This window comes from Podarcis pityusensis, assembly GCF_964106645.2.
Source record: "Podarcis pityusensis genome assembly, chromosome: 2".
Classification (NCBI taxonomy): domain Eukaryota; kingdom Metazoa; phylum Chordata; class Lepidosauria; order Squamata; family Lacertidae; genus Podarcis; species Podarcis pityusensis.
This window is the reverse complement of record NC_138029.1, coordinates 126,551,945-126,571,792: the sequence shown is the minus strand read 5'-3', so window position 1 is coordinate 126,571,792 and position 19,848 is coordinate 126,551,945. Positions and strand designations below refer to the sequence as shown.

The window sequence follows — 19,848 nt, the reverse complement described above, 5'->3', positions numbered from 1 at the left end:
CCTCTTAACTCCTCCCGCCTCCATAATTCTTTGAAGTGGGTCTTAAAGCCAGAGCTGCTCCAACAAACTAATTACTTGTTTAAAAAGTTCCTGTTTCGAGGGAACCCAAATGTCACAATCTCCACTTCTGCCCTGAAGCAAAAAAACAGAGGGTTGGGGGAGGGGTAAAGCAGAGTTGCTATTGCTGCTGCTGGGGGGGGGGGGGGACTTTGGCGTTGTCCTTCTGGGGACTTTCCTTGAGGGGAGGTTTGATGGGAGCCAATCACAGGTCCCGACCCTGCCTGGTCATCGGTTGCTGGGCAGAAAACGCGTTGCTCTTGCCAAACCCCTTCGAGTGCAGCACTTGCTGGTCTCTGACTGTGTCCTGGGCTGCTGAAGGGGAGAAGGAGCCTTTGATAGGCAAGAGGGAGGAGGAGGAGGAAGACAGCCTGCAAAGATCAGGCCACCCGCACCCCACTTTCTCCCTAACTCTTTCCCCCTGGATCAGCCCTTCTCCAACTTCTGACTTTTGGGGATCAGCCCTCCTGCTGTGGAGGCCCCTGTTCACTTGCACCAGACCACACCTATCCCAGATTTGAGAAATGTTGCCATACTGAAGGATCACTGCTCAGGGGCCCCTTCTTGCCCACTTGGGGTCTCTTGGCAATGCTAGACTCCGACTCTTACCCCCCTTACTGGTAGCACGTGTTCCTTCAGCTGCTTCCAGATGTGGAGAGTCAGCCCTGCAGCCTTGAGGGGCCTCCTGCTCCTTCTGCCGACTGGGGCCCTGGCCTTCTGCCCCCAAGTCTTGCCCTGGCGGCACTCCTGCCCTGCCCCTCTGCCAAACTCTGCCTTCTGTCTTACTGCGTTAATTGGCTCCCCCTGAATTTGGGTCCCACCATCTGAGATCCAGAAGAAGGTATGAGATTGCACAGCAAGCTGGGCCTTGTCCTTTGGCCTCTGAGATGTTCCTGCTCCAGGCTTGGCACCAGGAAGTACGCCTCTTCCAAACCCCACTCGGTGGTGTCATTTACCTTCTGGAGACTCTTTCAAGGGGGGGGGGAGAGGAGGAGCTCAACAACTCCTTGCATTAATTTATTTTTATACGGCAGCAAAAATAGCAGCAAGATACAGAGAGGAAGGAAAACACCAGATAAACCAGCAAAGAGTGAATCCTTCTCTGAGGGTTTTAAGGCATGTTCCAGGCAACACAGTCAACTCATGATGGAGGTCAACCAGGCTGAATGGGTCACATCCTGATCTTGCATGTCCTGAAACACACCCCTCTCTAGTGTGTTGTTGCCCCTGGAAGAAGACCTTCAGTCATCCACCCTGAATTTGGGGGGGGGCTCTGAACATTTTCTACCCCTCCCCTGATCACTCACTCCAGTCTCAAGAAGAGCAGGTGCTTTGATCTGGTGAGGCATTTTAGGACAGGGAGATGGGCTGTTCTGTTTCTGTCATCTGTTCCCCCAGAGTGGGAATCCACAGGTCCTGTGGGATAATGGTTTGGGGCATCACACGACCCATAGCAAGCCTGAGGATCAACAGAGTTGGGTTTTGAGACTGATAAGGGTCCCTCTGCTCCAGCTGGCTTCTGTGGTCTTCTTTTATCTACCAGAATTTGGCCCTAAAGACACGAGGGGTCAATGTAGACATTCTGGTTGCAGTGCTACCCATTTCCTCAACGGTTCACCTTTTTGCTTTGAAATAATAAATATATTCAGAGCTTATAAGCAGAGAAAACAGCACTAGAAACAAATCAACAAACTGTAAGATTTATTCATTGCTTTTGGAAATATGGGAGCATGTAAGAAAAACAGCAACTGGACTGCACAGAAGCCATTGGGAAAGTTTTGCAGAAGAAGAGGAGATATTTTCCTCTACAGAGACAGATACAACTCTGCTTTATGTGGACGAGAAAGGTGTTTGGGGTCTCTTAGCAGCTAAACTTCCCCAACAATATGGATCTTTGGGATTAACGAAACTCCTGAGGGGTGTATTCCTGCAGTGCAATGCACGGAACTGAGTAAGGCTCTCTCCAAAAACTGGAGAGGGAGGTGAATGGTTTGGGTAAGTGGGGTGGAGATATGAATTAGTATGCCTGACACTCTGTTGGCAGGGGGTCTCCTTGAGCCATGCAGATGGAAGGCCAGGCAAAGCAGGAAAACCCCACAAAAAACTATCCTGACTCAACCATGGAGTTTGGGGGAGGATCTGCAGCCAAACCACAAGCCCCTCTGTCAGAGATGATTTAGGTGAGATTCCTGCAATGCAGGGGGCTGGACTAGATGACCCTTAGGGTCCCTTCCAACTCTACAATTCTATAATTCTTTGAAATGCACAATTACTAGACAGCCAGAAGCAAAGGCACCAGGGAGTTTCAGAACCTGCATAGAGGGAGCAGTAAATGTTGAACCATGGCAAGACTTATAATGTGAGTAAACCATATACTTTTCCTATTTAATTAAACAGTCAGAGCAATTTCTTTCCTAAGAGGGAAACATAAAAGGGAGAAAAGTGATGTAAGTCTGCCTAAGCATCTTTGGCTATCATAATTGTTCTTAAAAGTCAAACATATTATCCGAAAAGCTTCTAAGGATAAGCTGCACACGGAGGAAGCAACTCCTTCCAGCTGATTTGTAGCAGAAGAGACTCTTGGCAAAGGAGCTGAGCTGAGAGAGTTCAAGGAAGAGGCTGTCAGGAAAGGAATCCCCCATTATCTGAAAAGGAAGGAGAAGGGAGCTGGTGAGCTGGGAGTATTGAGGCTGAGCACCTTCCAGGCAGGATGAGGCCCACCCCACCCCTTTGCTGTGTATTTTGGCTTCCCTTGCATTTGTCTCTGAGCCCATGAAGGGAAACGGCTTCGACTCACATGAAGCCCCTGCGATCGTTCATCCTCATGGCCTTGAAGAAAAGGATGGTGCCAGCGATGATGCCCAGGATGCCAAAGGCCAAGCCCAGGGCACACAGCACATTCTCCATCGTCTCCGGGATGGGAGAGGGCGCCTTGGAAACTGGGATGGAGAGAGAGAGGACAGGGCTAAGGGGGGACTCTGTTTCTCTGTGTGTGTTCAATGTAAGAAAAAACCCAGGAGTCCTGACACACCCGCCCCACAGCCATTGATACACACTTTTAAATTAAACTGAGAGAAACTATCTCAAGGAACCCCCAAAGGGCGGCTGAGCACCTTTTTGTGTCCCACGGCTAGAAGGAGTACAATAAATTATTCAAAACTGCAAGTGTACTTCACTTGCATAAATTACTCTGATCTTCAGAACTTCCTACTTATGAGCCATGAATCTGGGTTTCTGAGTTCAAGCCCCAGAGAAAAGCCCCAATCCTGCCCGGTGCTTACCCCAGATCTTCTCCATCTTTCCCTCTGGGATGCCCCAGTGCTCCACTTGGCAGACGTAGATGTCTCCCTGCTCAGGGACAAAGGGGAGGTAGGAGAACTTGCGGAAAGTGTTGTCCACGCTGGGGTAGAAGTCTGTCTCCTCCACGCCCTCGGAGACCACCTCGTTGTTCTTCAGCCAGGTGACGTTCAGCACTGGGGGGGAGAACCTGTCCACAAAGCAGATGAGGACGTTGGGGTCCCCCAGTTCCACGGCATTTTCCGGGTACACAGTGGCCGAAGGAGCAACTGAGGAAGGAGATGGAGAAAGAAATGGGATTAAAACCGGGACTTCCGGGTTGGCGCCATCGCCGAATGGCGGACTCCCTCCGAGCTCCGGAGGGAGCCTGCTCGGCAGGGGCTGGGTCCTACCGCACCGGCGATGCGGGGACCCTTAAAAACCACGGCCACGGAGGCCGTGGACATGGAGACTCGGCTGGCACCGCTAGCGCCCTCCCGACTCGTGAAGGAGCCTTTTTAAAGGCTACGGATCGGGTGCCGGGGAGAAGCGTGGTGCTTTGAGTCCTCTGCTATCCCTGCCGAGCGAAGCCGCATGCCATCCGGCGGAGAGCGCTGACTTCTTCCATTGAAAATTCGGACTTCTTAACAACAACCCGTGAGTAATTTGGAAACCGGGTTCAAAAGGAGAAAAAAAGAAATTTTTTTTCGGATTGGATACGAGCGGGGGGGGATCCAAAAAGGAAGTCAGTCCCCCTCCCTACTGTAAGCATTTTAAAACAAGGATGGGGAAACCAAGGTCCAAAAAGACTTGTATTGCTGATAAAAACTAAGAATTCCACGATGGGGAACTACAAGAACTGTGCTGGAGGAGGAATTGAGGGAGAAGGGAAACGTAACCCCCCCCCTGGGAACCGGGGTGATTGAAGAGAGAGACTGGTGAAAAGAGTCGGAGACTTTGACAGCTGTCAAAGTAGCTGTCAAAGTCGGAAAGCAGAGTGGATTTTACTATGAGAACTTTGCTGGTTAAATTTGTTACAATTTGCTACAACCCGCTAAAACTTGGATACAAAATGGCGAAAATATGGATAACAATCGGACTTTTGGACTAGAGAAAACAAAGTTACAACAATCCCCCTTGAGGAGTTTCGGGACATTACAAAGATGGTCGTAAGTGGAAAAATACCATTGGAATTTTACAGGACTGGTTATCTTCTGGGAAAGCTGCAAAACGGAAATAACATCTTGTCTACAGGGTGTTTATCTAAAGGAGACAATAGAATTTTCTATTGAAGAAAGGAAGGGACTTTACGCAAGTTTTTGCCCCTGAATAACAATAATCCCTGCAGAGTTACTAAACTTCTGAATTAGAACGTTTCAGCAGTGGAACAAGAGGAAATTGGACTACAACTTGGAAAGAACAATGGAGGGAGTTTTATTATAGTTTTATCAAAGATTTGAAGTTAAATGTTTTAAAAAATAATTATAAAAAGAAAAAGCCAGCAAGGAGTTGGGGGAAATATGTGATTTATGGATTTTAAGAATTCCAGGCAGACACCATGGTTTGATGGTCGGGGGGAAATTAAACCGGGGACAGGGGGGGGAGAACTAAAATCCAAAGGCTTGTCAACTTTTTTTTTTTCGGAATTGGTTCTTTTTCATCTATTATATTCTTTATTTCTTATTTCTTATATTTCTATTGTGTGGGGTGTCTTTATCATTAAAAAAGGGAAATTGTGGAATGAAATGGGGTGGGCCCTGGGGAGAGAACATTTGTCTTTTATTAAGGGTATTGATGAGGAGTGTATAAATTCTAAATTTGAATAATGGTCTAAACAAATTAAGTTTTAATTAGAATTGAGAGCTTGTGGAGCCAACAATATGAAAGGGGAATATGGTAGGGGTGGGGGAAGGGGGGAGTCCCGGAAAGTGGATGTACGAAAATAAGGCTTTGAATGTATTTTAATCTTTACTTTCTGTATTTTTGAAAATCTTAATAAATATTATTAAAAAAAAAAAAAGAAATGGGATTAAAACCCATTTTAAGCAGTCTAGAAATGGAAAGCATAACAATTAGCTGTTAGGCTTATCTCCCCCTTTGTGTTCCCAGTTCATCAAAGAAACAGGCTACAAAAAATCTGTCTAAAATGTCTAAAATGTTGCTTGAATGGCACAGAAAGATGAAGAGGTGAAATCGGTAATGATACATTGGGACAGAGATTTTGGTTATAATATACAATATGATGATTGCATGAAATTATGGAATGAAAGGTTAAAATTCATGGGATGTTCGGCGTTGAAGGAAAATGTAATGAAAATGGTTTACAGATGGTATATAACGCCAGTTAAACTGGCTAAAATGTATAAAACATGTAATAAGTGTTGGAAATGTAAAGAAAAAGAAGGAACTTTCTATCATATGTGGTGGGAGTGCAAAAGGGTGAAAGGCTTCTGGGAAATGATATATAGTGAACTGAAAAAGATGTTGAAATATATGTTTGTTAAAAATCCTATTAGGATTGATAGGAAATGAAATTAACAAGAAAGACTGTAAACTTTTTCAATATGCAGTGACAGCAGCAAGGACACTTCTGGCCCAAAGATGGAAGCAGGAAGAAATTCCAACAGTGGAAGAATGGAGAAGGAAACTGACTGAATATGCAGAATTGGACAAGCTGACTGGGAAAATTCGATATCAGAAAGACCAAAAATTTATCAAGAACTGGGGGAGATTTACAGAATATCTGAAAAGTATATGTGATGTACAGACAACGCTTGTTGGTTTTGAAGAGACTCTGTGAAAAATTAAGAAATATTGTAAGAAAGGGAGTAAGAGGGAAAAGGAGTTTCTAAAGGCAATATTAAGCTTAGAAATGCATTAACAATGGAAACTTTAACGAAAGATTGGCAGAGAAACTGAGGGAAGTCAAAAATTGATGAATGAGTGATAAAATATGTGTTGATTGTATAAAAATGTTTGGAAAATGAATAAAAATTATTATAAAAACAACAACAAAGAAACAGGCTACAGGCTGAAAAGTAAGTTTAACACATATATTTGCTCACAGTCAAGCATTCATCTTCAGCACCAACAGCATTAAAACAACACAGACAAAATATTTGCATTTACAGCAAAAAAAACAACTTCAGGCATGTGCCTGAAATTGGAGCGAGTGGGGCCCTGTCTGCTTCCATCATTGATCAAAGGGAGAGAGAAAAGAAAATACTACTTTCTCCTTCCTCCCCGAGCAGGGAGAAATAACATCACCCAAATTCCTCTCTACCAGTTACATTTCTATGGTCTGAGTCCCTCTATCACCAGTGCAACTCTGTGGACTTGACCCCTTCACATACTAACTAGCAAGAATATGCATTGTTAGATATGACTGCAAAATCTCCCACACCATGTGCCCTACATTAGCTGCTGTGGGTATTTCTGCACCGGGTGTTCAGGTTTGGGAATGCCTCTGAGCTTGTACAGAGTGCAATGCTGCCCCTCCCACCCACCAGGTTTTCCTTCCCTTTTAGCCTGTCTCAGTCAGCCAAGGACTGGCTCCCTGGAGCAGAGTTCCCTCTGGGGAGGCAGAAGGGGGTCCTGAAGGGTCTTCCGTGTCAGGAGCCAAGAGACCACCCCCTGCCTGCCCCCCAGCTCTCTCCCCTGCCCCCCTCGCGTGCCCTACCGTTCAGGGCACGGGTGCGGTTGCTTCGCTTCATGAGCACCTCCATGTTGTTCTTCATGACGGCGATGTTGGCCAGGGCGCCCTGCACCTCGAAGCTGGTGAAGCGCTGGAAGTCCGGCAGCCTCCAGACGTTCTGCTTCTTCTCCCAGTCCACGTGCAGGATCTCCTCGTTGTCAAACTCCAGCAGGAACTCCCCGGACTTCTTCTCCGAAGGGAAGCTCTCCTGGAAGAAGTCCAGCTCCACCAGGGTGTCCTCCACTGCAGGGGTGGGAGAGAGAGAGGGAGGCTTTAGGACCCCGCAGCAGGATGAGGGAGAACCTGCCCCGTTGCTAGGAATGGGGCCACCACCAGGAAGGCTCTCTAAGTAGACCGGGGGGGGGCCTTCATCTGCTCCCAAATACACACACATGTCATTTTTAGTATCCCCTAATTCCTGAGCCATAACAGCCCCAAAGGTTGATCCTGGGGGGCATTTGTGTTTGGGGTGACTCTGGCAGATCGAAAGTTGGAGGAATCCTTCGAGAGGTCAATCCATGACTCCTCACAGGGTTGTTGTTAATATAGCAAGGAAGTAACTCTTCCCTGAGCTCCTTGCCCCAAAGTGAAACCAAGAATACAAAGATTTCCTCCGTGTTTATAAGGGTTCTGCTCAGAGATTTCTTTTAGGGTCCACCGAAGTTTCTGGCCCCTTTTGTGTTGCTGGGGAGGAGAGAGACCACTCTGTCTTGGGGGGTGGGGCATTAGGGATGTGGGGGACTGGTCCCTTTTGGAGGCAACCACTGGGGGCTTCCGGACTAGGCAGGTCTATAAAGGAGAAAGAACAATTCTTGTTTATAAGGTTTTTGCTCAGAGTTTATAAGGGTTTTGCTTAGAGATTTCTGGCCCCTTTTGTGATGCTGGGGAGGAGAGAGACCACTCTGTCTTGGGGGGTGGGGCATTAGGGATGTGGGGGCTGATGCCTTTTGGGGGCGACCACTGGGGGCTTCTGAACCAGGCAGGTCTCTGTGACAGCCTAGTCTATAAAGGAGAAAGAACAATTCTGCTTTTATCTCCCTTTCCCTCCTCCTAACAGGAAAGGCTAGAGGCACAAATCCCGAACTTTGAAGCAAGGAGGTGTGTGGGGTGGGGGGGGTGCTGTTTGCACCCTGTCCTCCCCCCCTTTTTAACCCCTGGACCAGCTTAGTTGAGGGTTCAGATCCTCCCTCCCCTCCCTCGTGTTTTGGGGCGTCCAATTCCCTTCCTCCCCTCATCCCTCCGTATTCCCGGGTGTACCTTCTGCCCCTGTCAGGGGGAGGGGGCTTCTCCTCCCTGTAGCCCACAGGCATCGCCCAGGGGCGCAATCTTTTTCCCCAGCCCCCCGCCTGGGACCCCTCCCCAGACATCTCCCCCTCCCTCTGCGCCCCCTGACCTTTCAGGGCTCCGGCCCCCCTTGGCGGGGCGAGGAGGAGGGTCGCCCAGAGGCAGCAAAGGGCTCTTCCTCCTCCTCCTCTTCCTCCTCTGGGCTCCATCTCTGCAGCTCTTCCTGGGCCGAGGCGGGCGAGGGGCGATTCAAGCCCAAGTGTCCCTTGCCCCTTCCTCCTGGATGCTCGCCCTCCAAGTGGCTGTGGGGCGGGGGCGGCCAGGGGGCGGCTTTGGCGGAGCAGAAAAGTCCCTGCCAGCTCGGCCAATGAGAAAGCGCCCTGGCGATGACCAGCCTGTCTCCAGGTAAATCTTCCCCAGGCAGGAGCCTCAGCCGGAGACGGAGCGAAAACAGCAGCAGGAAAAGGGCAGCTGATATTTTTGGGGTGGGGGGGCTGGATCTCCCCAAGAGGGGAGGGGTCTCCTCCAGGGAAGGGGCTGCGGGGGCTCCTCTCTGTCTCCCCCCTGGGTGTTTCTTCATGGGGCTCCTCAGACACCAGCGCCAGGGATGTTTCTTGCAAAGGGGAGCTGGGGGCTGGAAGGGGCTTTTATTGGGGGGAGGGGTCTCCTTATTGGGGGGCTGCCAGGTCTCCTCGGGATGAAGGCTGGGGGGCGAAGAGGGGGAGCCCCTCCCTCAGCAGACAGTTCTTCCCCCCTTGAAATTTCCTTCCTCTTTCTGGATACATGAAGGAACGAAGTTTAGCGGCTTAAAACCCAGCAAAAGAAAAGCGCATCTCGCTGTTTTGAAGCTTGAGACTGAAATTTCCCTTTTCGCTGCCAGAGTAAAGTTTTGGATGGAACTGACAGATTCTTGTTAAGTTTTATATCCCCGCAAAGGTTTTCTGGGGAAGATGTTTATTCACCCACGACGCAACAATGGAGACATCAGAAGCAGCTGAGAAGGCAAAGAGGAACTTGCAGGTCGAGCGAGAGCAGAGAGAGCCCTTGCTAATGCTCTTGCCAGGAGTTCCCTGCCTGGCGACCGATGACGCTGCCTCGGCTCGGAGGCGGATTGGACGCTCGCGGGGCGGAGAGGCGGAGTGGGCGGGGCCTGCAGGAGTTTTCCCGGGGCTGAGCGGAGAAAGTCCCATTTGGGAGTCTTCGGGGGGCGAAGGAGAGAGAAGGATGGGGGGCTCCGGCGCTGCGCCTTTGGCCTTTGGGGGGCTCCTGCTAGGGATGGGGGCGCTGGTGGTCTCCGCTTCGGAGGGGCTGGGCGTGGAGGCGCCTCCAGGTGAGCAAAGAGTCTGCAATGGGGGGAGAAGGAAGGGGAAACTCCGCTTAGCGGGACCCCCATCGGTGGGGCTCCTTTGAGGATCCCTCCTGGATGGTCTTCCATGATCTTAACAGGGAGTCCGTAAGTGACTGTGGAGGCCAGTTCTGGATCCACACGTCCTTCCACAGTGGGGACAGAGGTTTGGGGGGGGGGGAGTTGATCCCTTGAGGGTTTGCCAGGCGTGCCTTCCTCTTAGCACTTTCTCCCTTGTGTCCTGAGTTCGAGTGTCTTCAAAGCCCATGACACCTTTGGTCAAGGCTGCTCTCCAATTCGAGCGCTTGCAGTCCAGTGTTTCCCAGTTGTCGGTGTTCATACTACATTTTGTTAGATTTGCCTTGAGAGAATATTTTAACCTCTTTTGCTGACCACCAGCATTACACTTTCCGCTTTTAAGTTAGGACTAGAGTAGCTGCTTTGGAAGGCGATAATCAGGCGTCCGAACAACATGGTTTTGTTCAGCGAAGTTGATGTTGAAGAATCCTTGTTTCCCCACGGGGGATCTTTGCTTCTTCCAGGACACTGGGAGCAAAGGGGCAGGAGGGAAGGGGAAAACACTCCCCCCCACTGAAAAAAGAGCAGCTCAGGCTTCTTGGACTGGGAAGGAGAAAGCATTTAATTATATCCCAGCTTTCAGGATTAAAATCCTACCCCAGCAGCTTACAAATAATATTCAATTTAATTTTAATAGAACCACAATATTCACACATTAAATAGTCTTCCTGCAGGACAGCTGATGGCAGGCAGCCCTAGGGGACTTTTTTGCGGGGGGGGGGGCAGTTGAATCTGGCCCTGAGGTCTTCTTCACCTGCTTCTCAAAAATCATCCTCATCATTATTAGTCCATAACCAATTATTAAGTCTATAAAGGACTACACATAAGGCATAAAATATACCTTTTCATCTGCTCTTTCTCAATAATAAAACCCAGGCAAGTGCGTAGTCAGGATTTTTGTTAGGGAGGGGCAGAACCTCAGTTTGCTATGTATTTTTTATTGATGGGGGGTAGCTGCCCCTCCCTGTTCCCCTTGGCTACGCCCATGGAGCAGCAGCGAAAGTGGGGCAAATGGCTCCCTGCTCCGGGGACCCTGAACTCCCCCCCCTCGCGGCAGGTCCCCTCTCCCCGCCCCCCCCTCGCCTTGGGGTCCTCTGGGTGCTGCAATGGGCTCCTGCGTAGACTGGCGTCGCTTCCTGCGCTCTGGCAGGGAAAGCGAAAGTGAAACCGGGTCTACCCGGTAGAGGGGGTCTCGTAGGGGGGGGGGTTGCAGTGAAGCCCCCTTCAGCGTCTCCCACCCTCCTCGGCATCTCGCCCCTTTCCTGGTCTTTCTCCCACCCCAACATTTCTTCTTCCAGCCGGAGGGCAATAAAAGGGGGAGGGAGGTTTACGTTTTTGTTTTAAAGAAACTGGAGATAAGCATGGGCGTAGCCATCGGGGGGCAGGGAGCAGCTGCCCCCCCTTAAATAAATTAACTAAATAAAGCAGATAGCTTGCTTCTGTCCCCCTCCCCAATAAATCCTGGCTACGCCCATGGGGTCCAGGATCTTGGAGGTTGTGGCTCCCTCTCCACAACGGCCTTTCGCTATCGCTCTCTCCCTTTCCTTTGGGAGGAGGTCAAAGGGGGGGGGTCTCGCTGCTCAGGCTCCCCCCGCCCGCCCGCCATGGGATCACGTGACACGAGAGAGAATGGGAGAGAGACGGACCATATCTCTCCTGCCCAGCAGCTGCAACTATCCGCTGTCGTGGGAACTGCGCCCTTAAGGCAACCGGGAACCGGAAGTCTCTGTCCGCCCCCAATTTCATTCTCCCCCCCCCCGCAGAGCATTTCCTGTACCAGTCTAAGGGCGAGTGCCACTTCTCCAACGGGACGCAGCGGATCCACTACCTAGATAGGTACTTCTTCGGCCGGCAGGAGCTCCTCTACTTCGACAGCGAGCGAGGGAAGTTCGTGGCGGTGGCTGAACTGGGGGAGCCCGACGTCAAGGCATGGAACCAGGACAAGGACTTCCTGCGGGGGAAGAAGGCCGAGGTGGATTCCTTCTGCCGGCACAACTACGAGATCTTAGAGCCCTTCTCCCAGGCCCGGCGCGGTGAGTCCAGAATCGGGGGGGGGGGGGCGTCATGGGAAACGGGCCCCCCGGAAGAAACCAAAATGGGGGTGGGGGTGGGGTGTACACGTGACTTTCTCCTCTCAAAGCCCCTGTCGCTGCTGCCCCCCCCCGGGCCCCCACCGCCCTCCCGCTTTTCAGAGAGGAAGAGGGGCCTTTCCTGATGCCCCACTCCAGAGGCAGAGGCAGGAGGCGTTTCTGTGTCCCTGGAAGCATCATAAACCATTTCATGTATTGCAATGTGGAGGGTGTCTGTCGCAGTTTGTTTATTTATTTATTATTAATTAAATTCGCATCCCGCCCTATACCAGTAGGTCTCTGGGCAGCTTGCAACACAAAATTGCAGTATTTACAATAATAATAATAATAATAATAATAATAATAATAATAAACAATAATAACAATAATAATAGAAGTAATGATTTTATTATTATTAATAACTCATCTAGCTGGGTTTCCCCAGTCACTCTGGGTGGCTCCCAACAGAATTAAAAGCACAATAGAACATTATAAACTTCCCTAAACTTCATTTACTGCATGTGATGTCTATGGTTCTCCCTCTCCTCTCTCCACCCCCACAACGACCCTGTGAGGGAGGCCAGGCTGAGGGGGGGGGCTGGCCAGGGACACCCAGGAGACTCAAGGCCCAGGGGGGATTTGAACCCGGGACCCAGTCCAATGCTGGACTACATTAGAGTGGGGGGCTGCAAGGGGGAATAGGCAGCCTTTCAGGGGGAGGAGAGAGAGCGCATTTCAAGCAGAAACCCAGAACATTATTAAAGTACAAAATGATGTTATTTGGACATCACTCAATTAATAATTGTGACGCCTTAGCATGTCATTTCTTGCACTCCTGACATGGATTCAGGTCAGGCTGCCATATGTCCAGGTTTTCCAGGGAATCGAGGTGTTTAAATTGGGGGGGGGGGTGTTTAGAAATTAACCCCACAATCTCAAAATCACACACATTCAGGATTAAATAATAATTATTATAAACATGGTCCATTTCCTTCCCACCCACTCATTACTGTTTTCAGCCACCAGGCTCCCCTCCAGCTCCTCCGCCCCCCCGGTTCTCCAGGGATCATCCCTAAATCAAAAGTATATTGAAAGGAAAATTACTATAATCACTTGGGGGGTGCTTGTGGATTTGCATAACATCTGCTCTATATCACACACAAATTGATGTGCTGTTTTTCAGTTGGAGTGAAGGGCCCATAAATAAATTGGTGGTCTCTCTCTCTCTCTCTCTCTCACACACACACACACACATACACAGATGTCTGACAGGTGAAGCTTTCACAATGTGAACAGGTGAAGCTTTCCCAATAATTGCATTTCCACAGGAGAAAAAGGGCTTAACCTGTTGAATTTCTGCCTTCCACTCAGCTCTAAAAGGCACAAGAACCTCAGCTGTCTTTGTGCAATTCCCATCATCCCTAGCGAGCAGGACCAGTGGTCAGGGAGGATGGGAATTGTAGTCCAGAAAGAGTTGGCAACCCAAGTGTGGGAAACACTGAGGAGACCATTGTAGTGTTAAGTGAAGGATACTGTGCAGTGAATTCTGAAGATCATCCTGTTTGCCAGGAAAAAAGGAAGGACAAACTCCTGGGACTGGGAAATGAGACAGAAGGATGGAAAGTGTCCTAGGAAGGGGAGGGGCATCCCAGGAACCCCCAGTTTGTGGAATGCCCAGCCTGACCCCTGGGGAAACTGGGCTGACTTTGGGTAGATTGGGGGGAGGGTCAGAGATCCACTGGTGGGAGTGGGAAGTTGGGGGCTGGGAGCGTAGGATTGACTGACTGTTCCGGGGGGGGGGGGGGCAACCTAGGCTTTCTGTCACCCGGGCAAAGACCCAGTTTTGTCACACACACCCCATGTGTATTTGCATACACGCACAAAACTTGACACATTTGTTCATAAAGGGCATAAAAAGAGGCTGGAGAAGAGATAGTCTCTCCAAATAGTAAAATTGTCTGTGTGTGTATCTGGCTTTCATTCACCCTTAAGTAGATCTCCTCAGAGAGTAGTAGATAATTTGAGGAATTCTAAGGAATATCATGGCTGTAAATAATAATAATAATAATAATAATAATAATAATAATAATAGACTGTGATAATGATCAGGCACATAAGTAAAGGGACCCCTGACCATTAGTCGTGGCCGACTCTGGGGTTGTGGCGCTCATCTTGCTTTACTGGCCGAGGGAGCCAGCGTACAGCTTCTGGGTCATGTGGCCAGCATGACTAAGCCGCTTCTGGCGAACCAGAGCAGCGCACGGAAATGCCGTTTACCTTCCTGCCAGAGCGGTACCTATTTATCTACTTGCACTTTGATGTGCTTTCAAACTGCTAGGTTGGCAGTGATAATGATCAGGCACATACCAGAGAGTAAGTCCTACTGAACTCAGTGGTATACTTCTGAGTAAAAATGCTTGATTGCAGTATAAGACTGCAGAATCTTTACACAGTTATCTCGGAGTAAGCTCCATTGAATTCAGTGGGACTTCTGAGTAGTAAAGGCAGTTTAAGGCTGCGGTCAGAGAAAGCCCCCCCCCCCCTGCAAGCTGGAAGCCTCAGTTGCGCCCCTCTAGAGACTTCACCCTGGCTAGCCCCCTCCCTCCTTAATTATGGCCTCTCCTCCCTCCCTTGAAGCCTCCAGGTCCCTCCCTGCCTAAATCTCTGACCTCCCTCCCACATCTCCCTTGCCTCCCTCCCACAGTCCAGCCCAAGGTGAAGATCACCCCCACAGACAATGTTGAATCTTCACCACACAACACTCTGCTGATTTGCACCGTGAACCGCTTCTTCCCTGCGGGGATCGAGATCAAGTGGTTCAGGAACGGGAAGGAGGAGCCCAAAGTGTGGACCACGGACCTCATCCGGAACGGGGACTGGACCTTCCATATTGAGGTGATGCTGGAGACAAAGCCAGAACGTGGAGACGTCTACACCTGCCAGGTGGAGCACGCCAGCTTCGAAGGCCCCGTCACGGTGAAATGGGGTAGGACGCCTTCCTACTGGGAGTGGGGGGCATTCCTGGGGGGCTGGGTGGGTTGCTCCCCCCTCAGGGGGTTGATCCCAGGCCTGCCTTTCCTCACCCACGGCTTTTTCTTCCTTCAGAGCCACAGTCGGACTCTGCCAGGAGCAAGATGTGGACGGGGATTGTGGGGATTGTGCTGGGGCTGGTCTTTGGGGCCACTGGACTCGCCCTTTACCTGAAGAACAAGAAAGGTGAGGGTGGGGTGCCAGGGGGAGAGGGAGGGTTGGGTGTGGGGCTGGATTGGGCTCCAGGCTCCCCTCCTCTTCTTAGGCAGAGGCTCTGGAGAGGGTTCTGTTCCTTCTCCACTCCTAGGAGGTCCCTCTGGGTGTCTCCAATGGAGCCTCAGCTATTATGGAGATGATCTGAGGTTTAAACCTGTAGATTAAGACCTAAACCTCCTGTTCAACATATGAGGGAGAAATTCAAAAGCATCTCTGGCTCTGAAGCCTTTGAGCAGAGTAAGGACACAGATGTTTTGCAGCTTCCTGGTCCCAGCACTAGTAATTAGGAATTAAATTTGGGATTGGATGACCTCCCCCTCTTCATCCCACATTGCAGAGAATGAACCATACATCTACAGATAAATGGAAAGAAATGTTTACTTACATTTGATTTCAGGCAACATACACAGCATAAAATAGTATGCCAACTAATACTGCTAAGTTGCATTAAAATAAAAATTGGTAGTCTTAGCTAAGATGGTAGAGAGTTGAGCTTTGGAGAGGAAGGAAGTATTAACGAATATGTTCCTGTCGTTCTCTTCCTGCCCTATGCAAACAAGAGGATATGACCTGACAGAATGCTGTCTAGGATTTTTACAGGAGATTCTGTGTGCCTTAACCCTTGCTTATCTAGCAAATAGGAAATTTTATTTTATGAATAGTGTATCATTTTATCACATAAACGGCTCCAGGGCTAGAATTACCTGCAGGATCTCTTAAGAGGCTGACTTCCTGGTCCCAGCAGTAAGTCAAAGGCTCTCTCTCCCTGCTGAGCGAAGGGCCTTTGAGACACTTACAGTCAAGAGGCGAAATTCATCTTCCTTGGGTCTTTTCACTGTTTGTGTCTCTGAAATAAATCAACAACTGGGCAAGGCAGAGCCCCAAAGGAGGCAGCTAAGGGAATATGGGAGGGTTTGTGGGGTGGGGGCATTGGGTAATGGGGAAGAGATTAGTTGGCAAGATGTTCTCCAGGGTCCTTTCTGTACTGGGAAGGAAATATTTATTTCCTACAAAGACTCTTCTTTCACCCCCTTATACTCCTTAGGACAGAATGAGGGGGGGGGGAGTTCCTAGCTGTGCCTGGAGTGTGTCATCTTGATCTTGGGGGGGGGGTGTTCCCAGAAAAGCTATTTCGGGATATCTGGTGCTGACTGAATCTTTCTATTCTTTATTTTCTCTCCCAGGGCAAACTGTTCCTCAGCCTGCAGGTAACTTTCCTCTCTGCTCTTCCATCCTCCTCCTCCTCCCCCAGCCCCCTTCTCCTGGCTGCTTGCTGTGCCCCCGCCATGGCTTCCTTGTAGAACAGAGGGGAGGGGCTTCCTATGGATAAATCCATCCCCTGATGCACACACTCCAATATCATGTCCCGGAAGGGGGTCTCCAGGGGAATGTCCCACCTGGGAGACAGTCAAGCAGAGACCATGAAGAGAGCAGGGCTGGCATTTGGCCACATTTGGTCCAGGGTCCGTGGTTCCCCATTTCTGATCTAGACAGATCTCCTTGGTCTCTTCTGAAGCTCCTCTTCTCCACTGCCAAAGCCAGCCAAGTCTCCCTCCCTCTGCCTCCTTCCCTCCTCAGAGCCCCCCCTGCCAGGCCCATAAGTGGAGGCGATGGGAATTGTAGTTCACAATATCTGATGGCCGCTCTATGGAGTGTCCCCCCAATCTTGCCAGGGATTCTTCTACCCCTTTCTCCCCATTCCTCACCCCACAGTGATGGGCTTGTCTCTCTCATCTCTGTCTGCAGGACTCATCAGTTAGACTTCGCTGCTCCATCAGGATCCTGGGATGTGGAGAAGCTCTGTTCTTCCTGCCAGTTGCCCTCTGTCCATGCTCAGAGGTGGAAACCTCCTTGGACGGTGGATGGAAGGAGTCACAGATCAAGAACGACAGTGTCCACCCCTCCCCCACCTCTGTTGCTTGCTTGTCCTTTGGGGAAAGTTTCTTCTTGTGTTTTCCTTTCTGCTTGTTGATTGCAAGTTATGGCAACCTGATTCCTTCTTTGCACCTCTCTGCTAGAGAATTTATGCTTTGAATTTCCCTGGAGGAGCCTGAGCTGTCCCTAAAAACAGCCATGAATCTCGTCAGACTGCCAGGACTGGTCCTTCAAGCCCTGATGGGGAGCCTCACAACTGAATTGGGGAGGTTTCCTGTGTGGCCTCCCACACCTCTCCATGTGGCTCCTGGGACTCTCCCCAGCCTTGTGTTGCCCCTTCCTTCAGAGTCTTTGCCTGGCTGGGATTTGTCCTTCTACTCCAATCATGCTTCTTGCTTGCTCTGATGGAGAGGGGAGGGTGAGCTTGTGCAGAGACTGGTCTCCTGTGAAAACTTCACACTGGCCTTTTATGCTCTGCTCCTGCCCACCAATGGTGTGTGGCCCCCAGAAGGTTCCCCAGAAGAGAACGTGGCCCTTGGGCTGGAGAAGGTTCCCCACACCCAATTCCTTTTTTGCTCTTCTTGCTGTGGACTAAGATGGCTCCCCCCCCCCCAGCTGCCCCTTGGGTGACCTGGGAACACAGGGTCACTGGAAACTGCCTTAGGCCGAGTCCATCTGGCTCAGCAGCATTTCTGGTCCCATATGCCCACACTGACTGGCAGTGGCTCAATTGATGTTTCAGAGGGTGAGTCTTTCTAGCCCTTCTTGAACGTGCCGGGGACTGAACCTTCTACACTCCAAGCAGCTGGCCTTTACATGTACGATACTTAAAGTGCAGTCAAACCCACAATGCATGCTTTCCTGGAAAGGCACGTGATAGGATCTGGAGCTCACAGAATTTCCCCGTAAGTTTTCCTCCTCGTAAACTTTGACTCACTTTCAGCAAGCCCCTTCTTGGAAGGACCTGCTTCTAAAATAGGAGTCAAAGACCCGTTTCCTCTTGTTGCAAATTAGTCCCAACAACTTCTTCGTGATCAAAGTGGGCATTACCCAACTATTGATACACCCCACCCCAATCTTTGAGTGGTGTGACGTTCCAGGGGTCCAGGAAATGAGGTGCAGCGAAAACTCTGGTGTCTTTAGGTTATATGGTTTATTGACACACACATATATATACATCCTGAGTCTATGGTGGGCTCACAGCATCAAAACCCCAAGAGGTTCCTAGCCAAAGCAGCTTTGGATTCAGACAGACACCAGCCATGTTCCGAGACTCTCCTTCCAGCTTGCTGCTGACAGACTGAAACCTCCCTCCCCCCACACACACATCAGGCCACAGCAACTGAAATCCCCAAAGCTCAAAACTCTTGTCCCTGCTCACTAATTTGGACCTAAGGGTGGAGATCCACCCACTTTCTTCATGGCTCATTCTATGCAGCCATTATCAGTATTCCAGCTTTTGAATCCCTGCTAGATCTGGAGAGACCTTGATTCAACCCGTTACTGGTTCCAGGAATTTAGGGGTGCCGGGCCCCCCCCCCAATATAACAATAAATTAAATGTGCACACCCCTATTATTCCTCCTCAATCTCTCTCCTCTCCCTCGCAACATGAGTCCATTTCCAGGGACAGCCCATCTCCTCCTTTTGCCCTGATGCTTTTGTCTCCACTGAGCTGGTGATTTCTTAATTGCTCTGTAAAGATTCAGCTATTTTGTGGTGATAACGATGTTAAGCCTTGGGATGATTTGCTCTGAGCTGCACCAATAAAGATTGTCCTCAACCTCCCTCTGTTGTATTTGAACTGTTTCCTTCAATTAAAGGTCAATATTCACAGAGTGCGTCACGTGTCCATCCTGGAGGGGGGAAATCTGCCCATTTCCACACAACTTCACCTGTGAAAAGGTGGTTTTTGATGGTCTCTGTGTTGCCACTGTGCAGTGCTCTTGGAGTCACAGGACTCTGTTTACATTCCAGAGATTCCAGGCTGTTTCTGCCCTGCCTTCAGGGCTCAAGAAGAACATCCACACCCACACCCACACACACCAAACCACCAACAGCCAGAGTTGCAACAAAGACTGACAGTTCATCCCCCGCCCCATAAGAAGAACCCATCTCCCATTTTTGCAGAGTGCTTTGCTCAGTTATTTGCATTGCCCCATACTGATAAAGCTCTCGGGTATTCGATACATCACTGTCTGTCAGGGATGTGGCTGAACTGAACGCCTGGGAAGAGTCTGACTCTGGAGATGAAGGAATGCCAGTACAGAGGGAGCCAGAGTCTGGAGACAAGGGAATGCAGCCACAGATAGAGCAGGAGTGGGTTAGTTCGCCCCCCCCATCAAAAGTTCCCAGAGTTAGATAGAGCAGCAGACCTGGAAAGCTCACAGGCGGAGGGGAGGAGATAGATGACGTTGAGGGGGTTGCTATGCAACCAGGAGGGAGACAGCATTTAGAAGGATCTTTGTTCCATAACGGGGGGGGAGAGTTCACCCACCTTCTCCCCCAACCAGAAGAGCTGAAAGGGTTAAAATGCAACAGGAGTACAAGAGAGGAAGGACTGGACTTTGGCACCCTTCATGCTGCGAAAGGGGCAGAGACTCAGAGTGATCAACTTGTAGCCAAGAGTGGTAGCCTCGAAGGCGCGCTCTGGATGTAAATTGTAAATAAACGTATCATAAAACTGCCAGAGACTCGTTAATTCTTATCAGGGCTTGCTTGCCTGCTTGAGATCGTTACACTGTCTATGTTTCTCAATACCATATTATTCCATGTATAGTCCCCTCACCCCACCATTCCTGTCTGAAAGGGAAGATCTTTTCCCCCCTGCATAATGTTGCAAGGAGCACCTGTACAATCCAAATTCTGCCAGAGCACGATTTCTGTTCTCATCCTGAAGCAAAGTTCTTAACCTGAAGCACTATT

General features: G+C 49.9%; 2 protein-coding genes across 2 annotated transcripts; one reads left to right on the top strand and one right to left on the bottom strand.

Moving 5' to 3' along the window:
* Positions 1 to 1,741: 1,741 nt before the first annotated feature.
* LOC308470049 (HLA class II histocompatibility antigen, DR alpha chain-like) lies at positions 1,742 to 8,638 on the bottom strand. Its single transcript, XM_080993282.1, has 5 exons — positions 8,421 to 8,638; positions 7,013 to 7,270; positions 3,339 to 3,623; positions 2,855 to 2,996; positions 1,742 to 2,702 (listed from the first exon to the last, which is right to left on the bottom strand). The coding sequence occupies exons 1-5, from the start codon at positions 8,518 to 8,520 to the stop codon at positions 2,699 to 2,701; spliced, it is 789 nt and encodes a 262-aa protein (XP_080849408.1). The 5' UTR covers positions 8,521 to 8,638; the 3' UTR covers positions 1,742 to 2,698.
* Positions 8,639 to 9,271: 633 nt separating this feature from the next.
* On the top strand, positions 9,272 to 18,711 carry LOC308469962 (H-2 class II histocompatibility antigen, E-S beta chain-like). The gene is made up of 6 exons (XM_080993115.1): positions 9,272 to 9,641; positions 11,498 to 11,767; positions 14,508 to 14,789; positions 14,909 to 15,019; positions 16,234 to 16,257; positions 16,796 to 18,711. The coding sequence occupies exons 1-6, from the start codon at positions 9,287 to 9,289 to the stop codon at positions 16,807 to 16,809; spliced, it is 1,056 nt and encodes a 351-aa protein (XP_080849241.1). The 5' UTR covers positions 9,272 to 9,286; the 3' UTR covers positions 16,810 to 18,711.
* The last annotated feature ends 1,137 nt before the right edge of the window (positions 18,712 to 19,848 follow it).

Coding starts and splice junctions, on each gene's coding strand:
- LOC308470049 (XM_080993282.1), bottom strand. CDS start 8,520: ATGGAGCCCAGAGGAGGAAGAGGAGGAGGAGGAAGAGCCCTTTGCTGC. Junction 7,271..8,420: donor GGGGGCCGGAGCCCTGAAAG/GTCAGGGGGCGC, acceptor CCACCCCTGCAG/TGGAGGACACCCTGGTGGAG. Junction 3,624..7,012: donor CCGCACCCGTGCCCTGAACG/GTAGGGCACGCG, acceptor CTCCTTCCTCAG/TTGCTCCTTCGGCCACTGTG.
- LOC308469962 (XM_080993115.1), top strand. CDS start 9,287: ATGGAGACATCAGAAGCAGCTGAGAAGGCAAAGAGGAACTTGCAGGTC. Junction 9,642..11,497: donor GGGCGTGGAGGCGCCTCCAG/GTGAGCAAAGAG, acceptor CCCCCCCCGCAG/AGCATTTCCTGTACCAGTCT. Junction 11,768..14,507: donor CTTCTCCCAGGCCCGGCGCG/GTGAGTCCAGAA, acceptor TCCCTCCCACAG/TCCAGCCCAAGGTGAAGATC.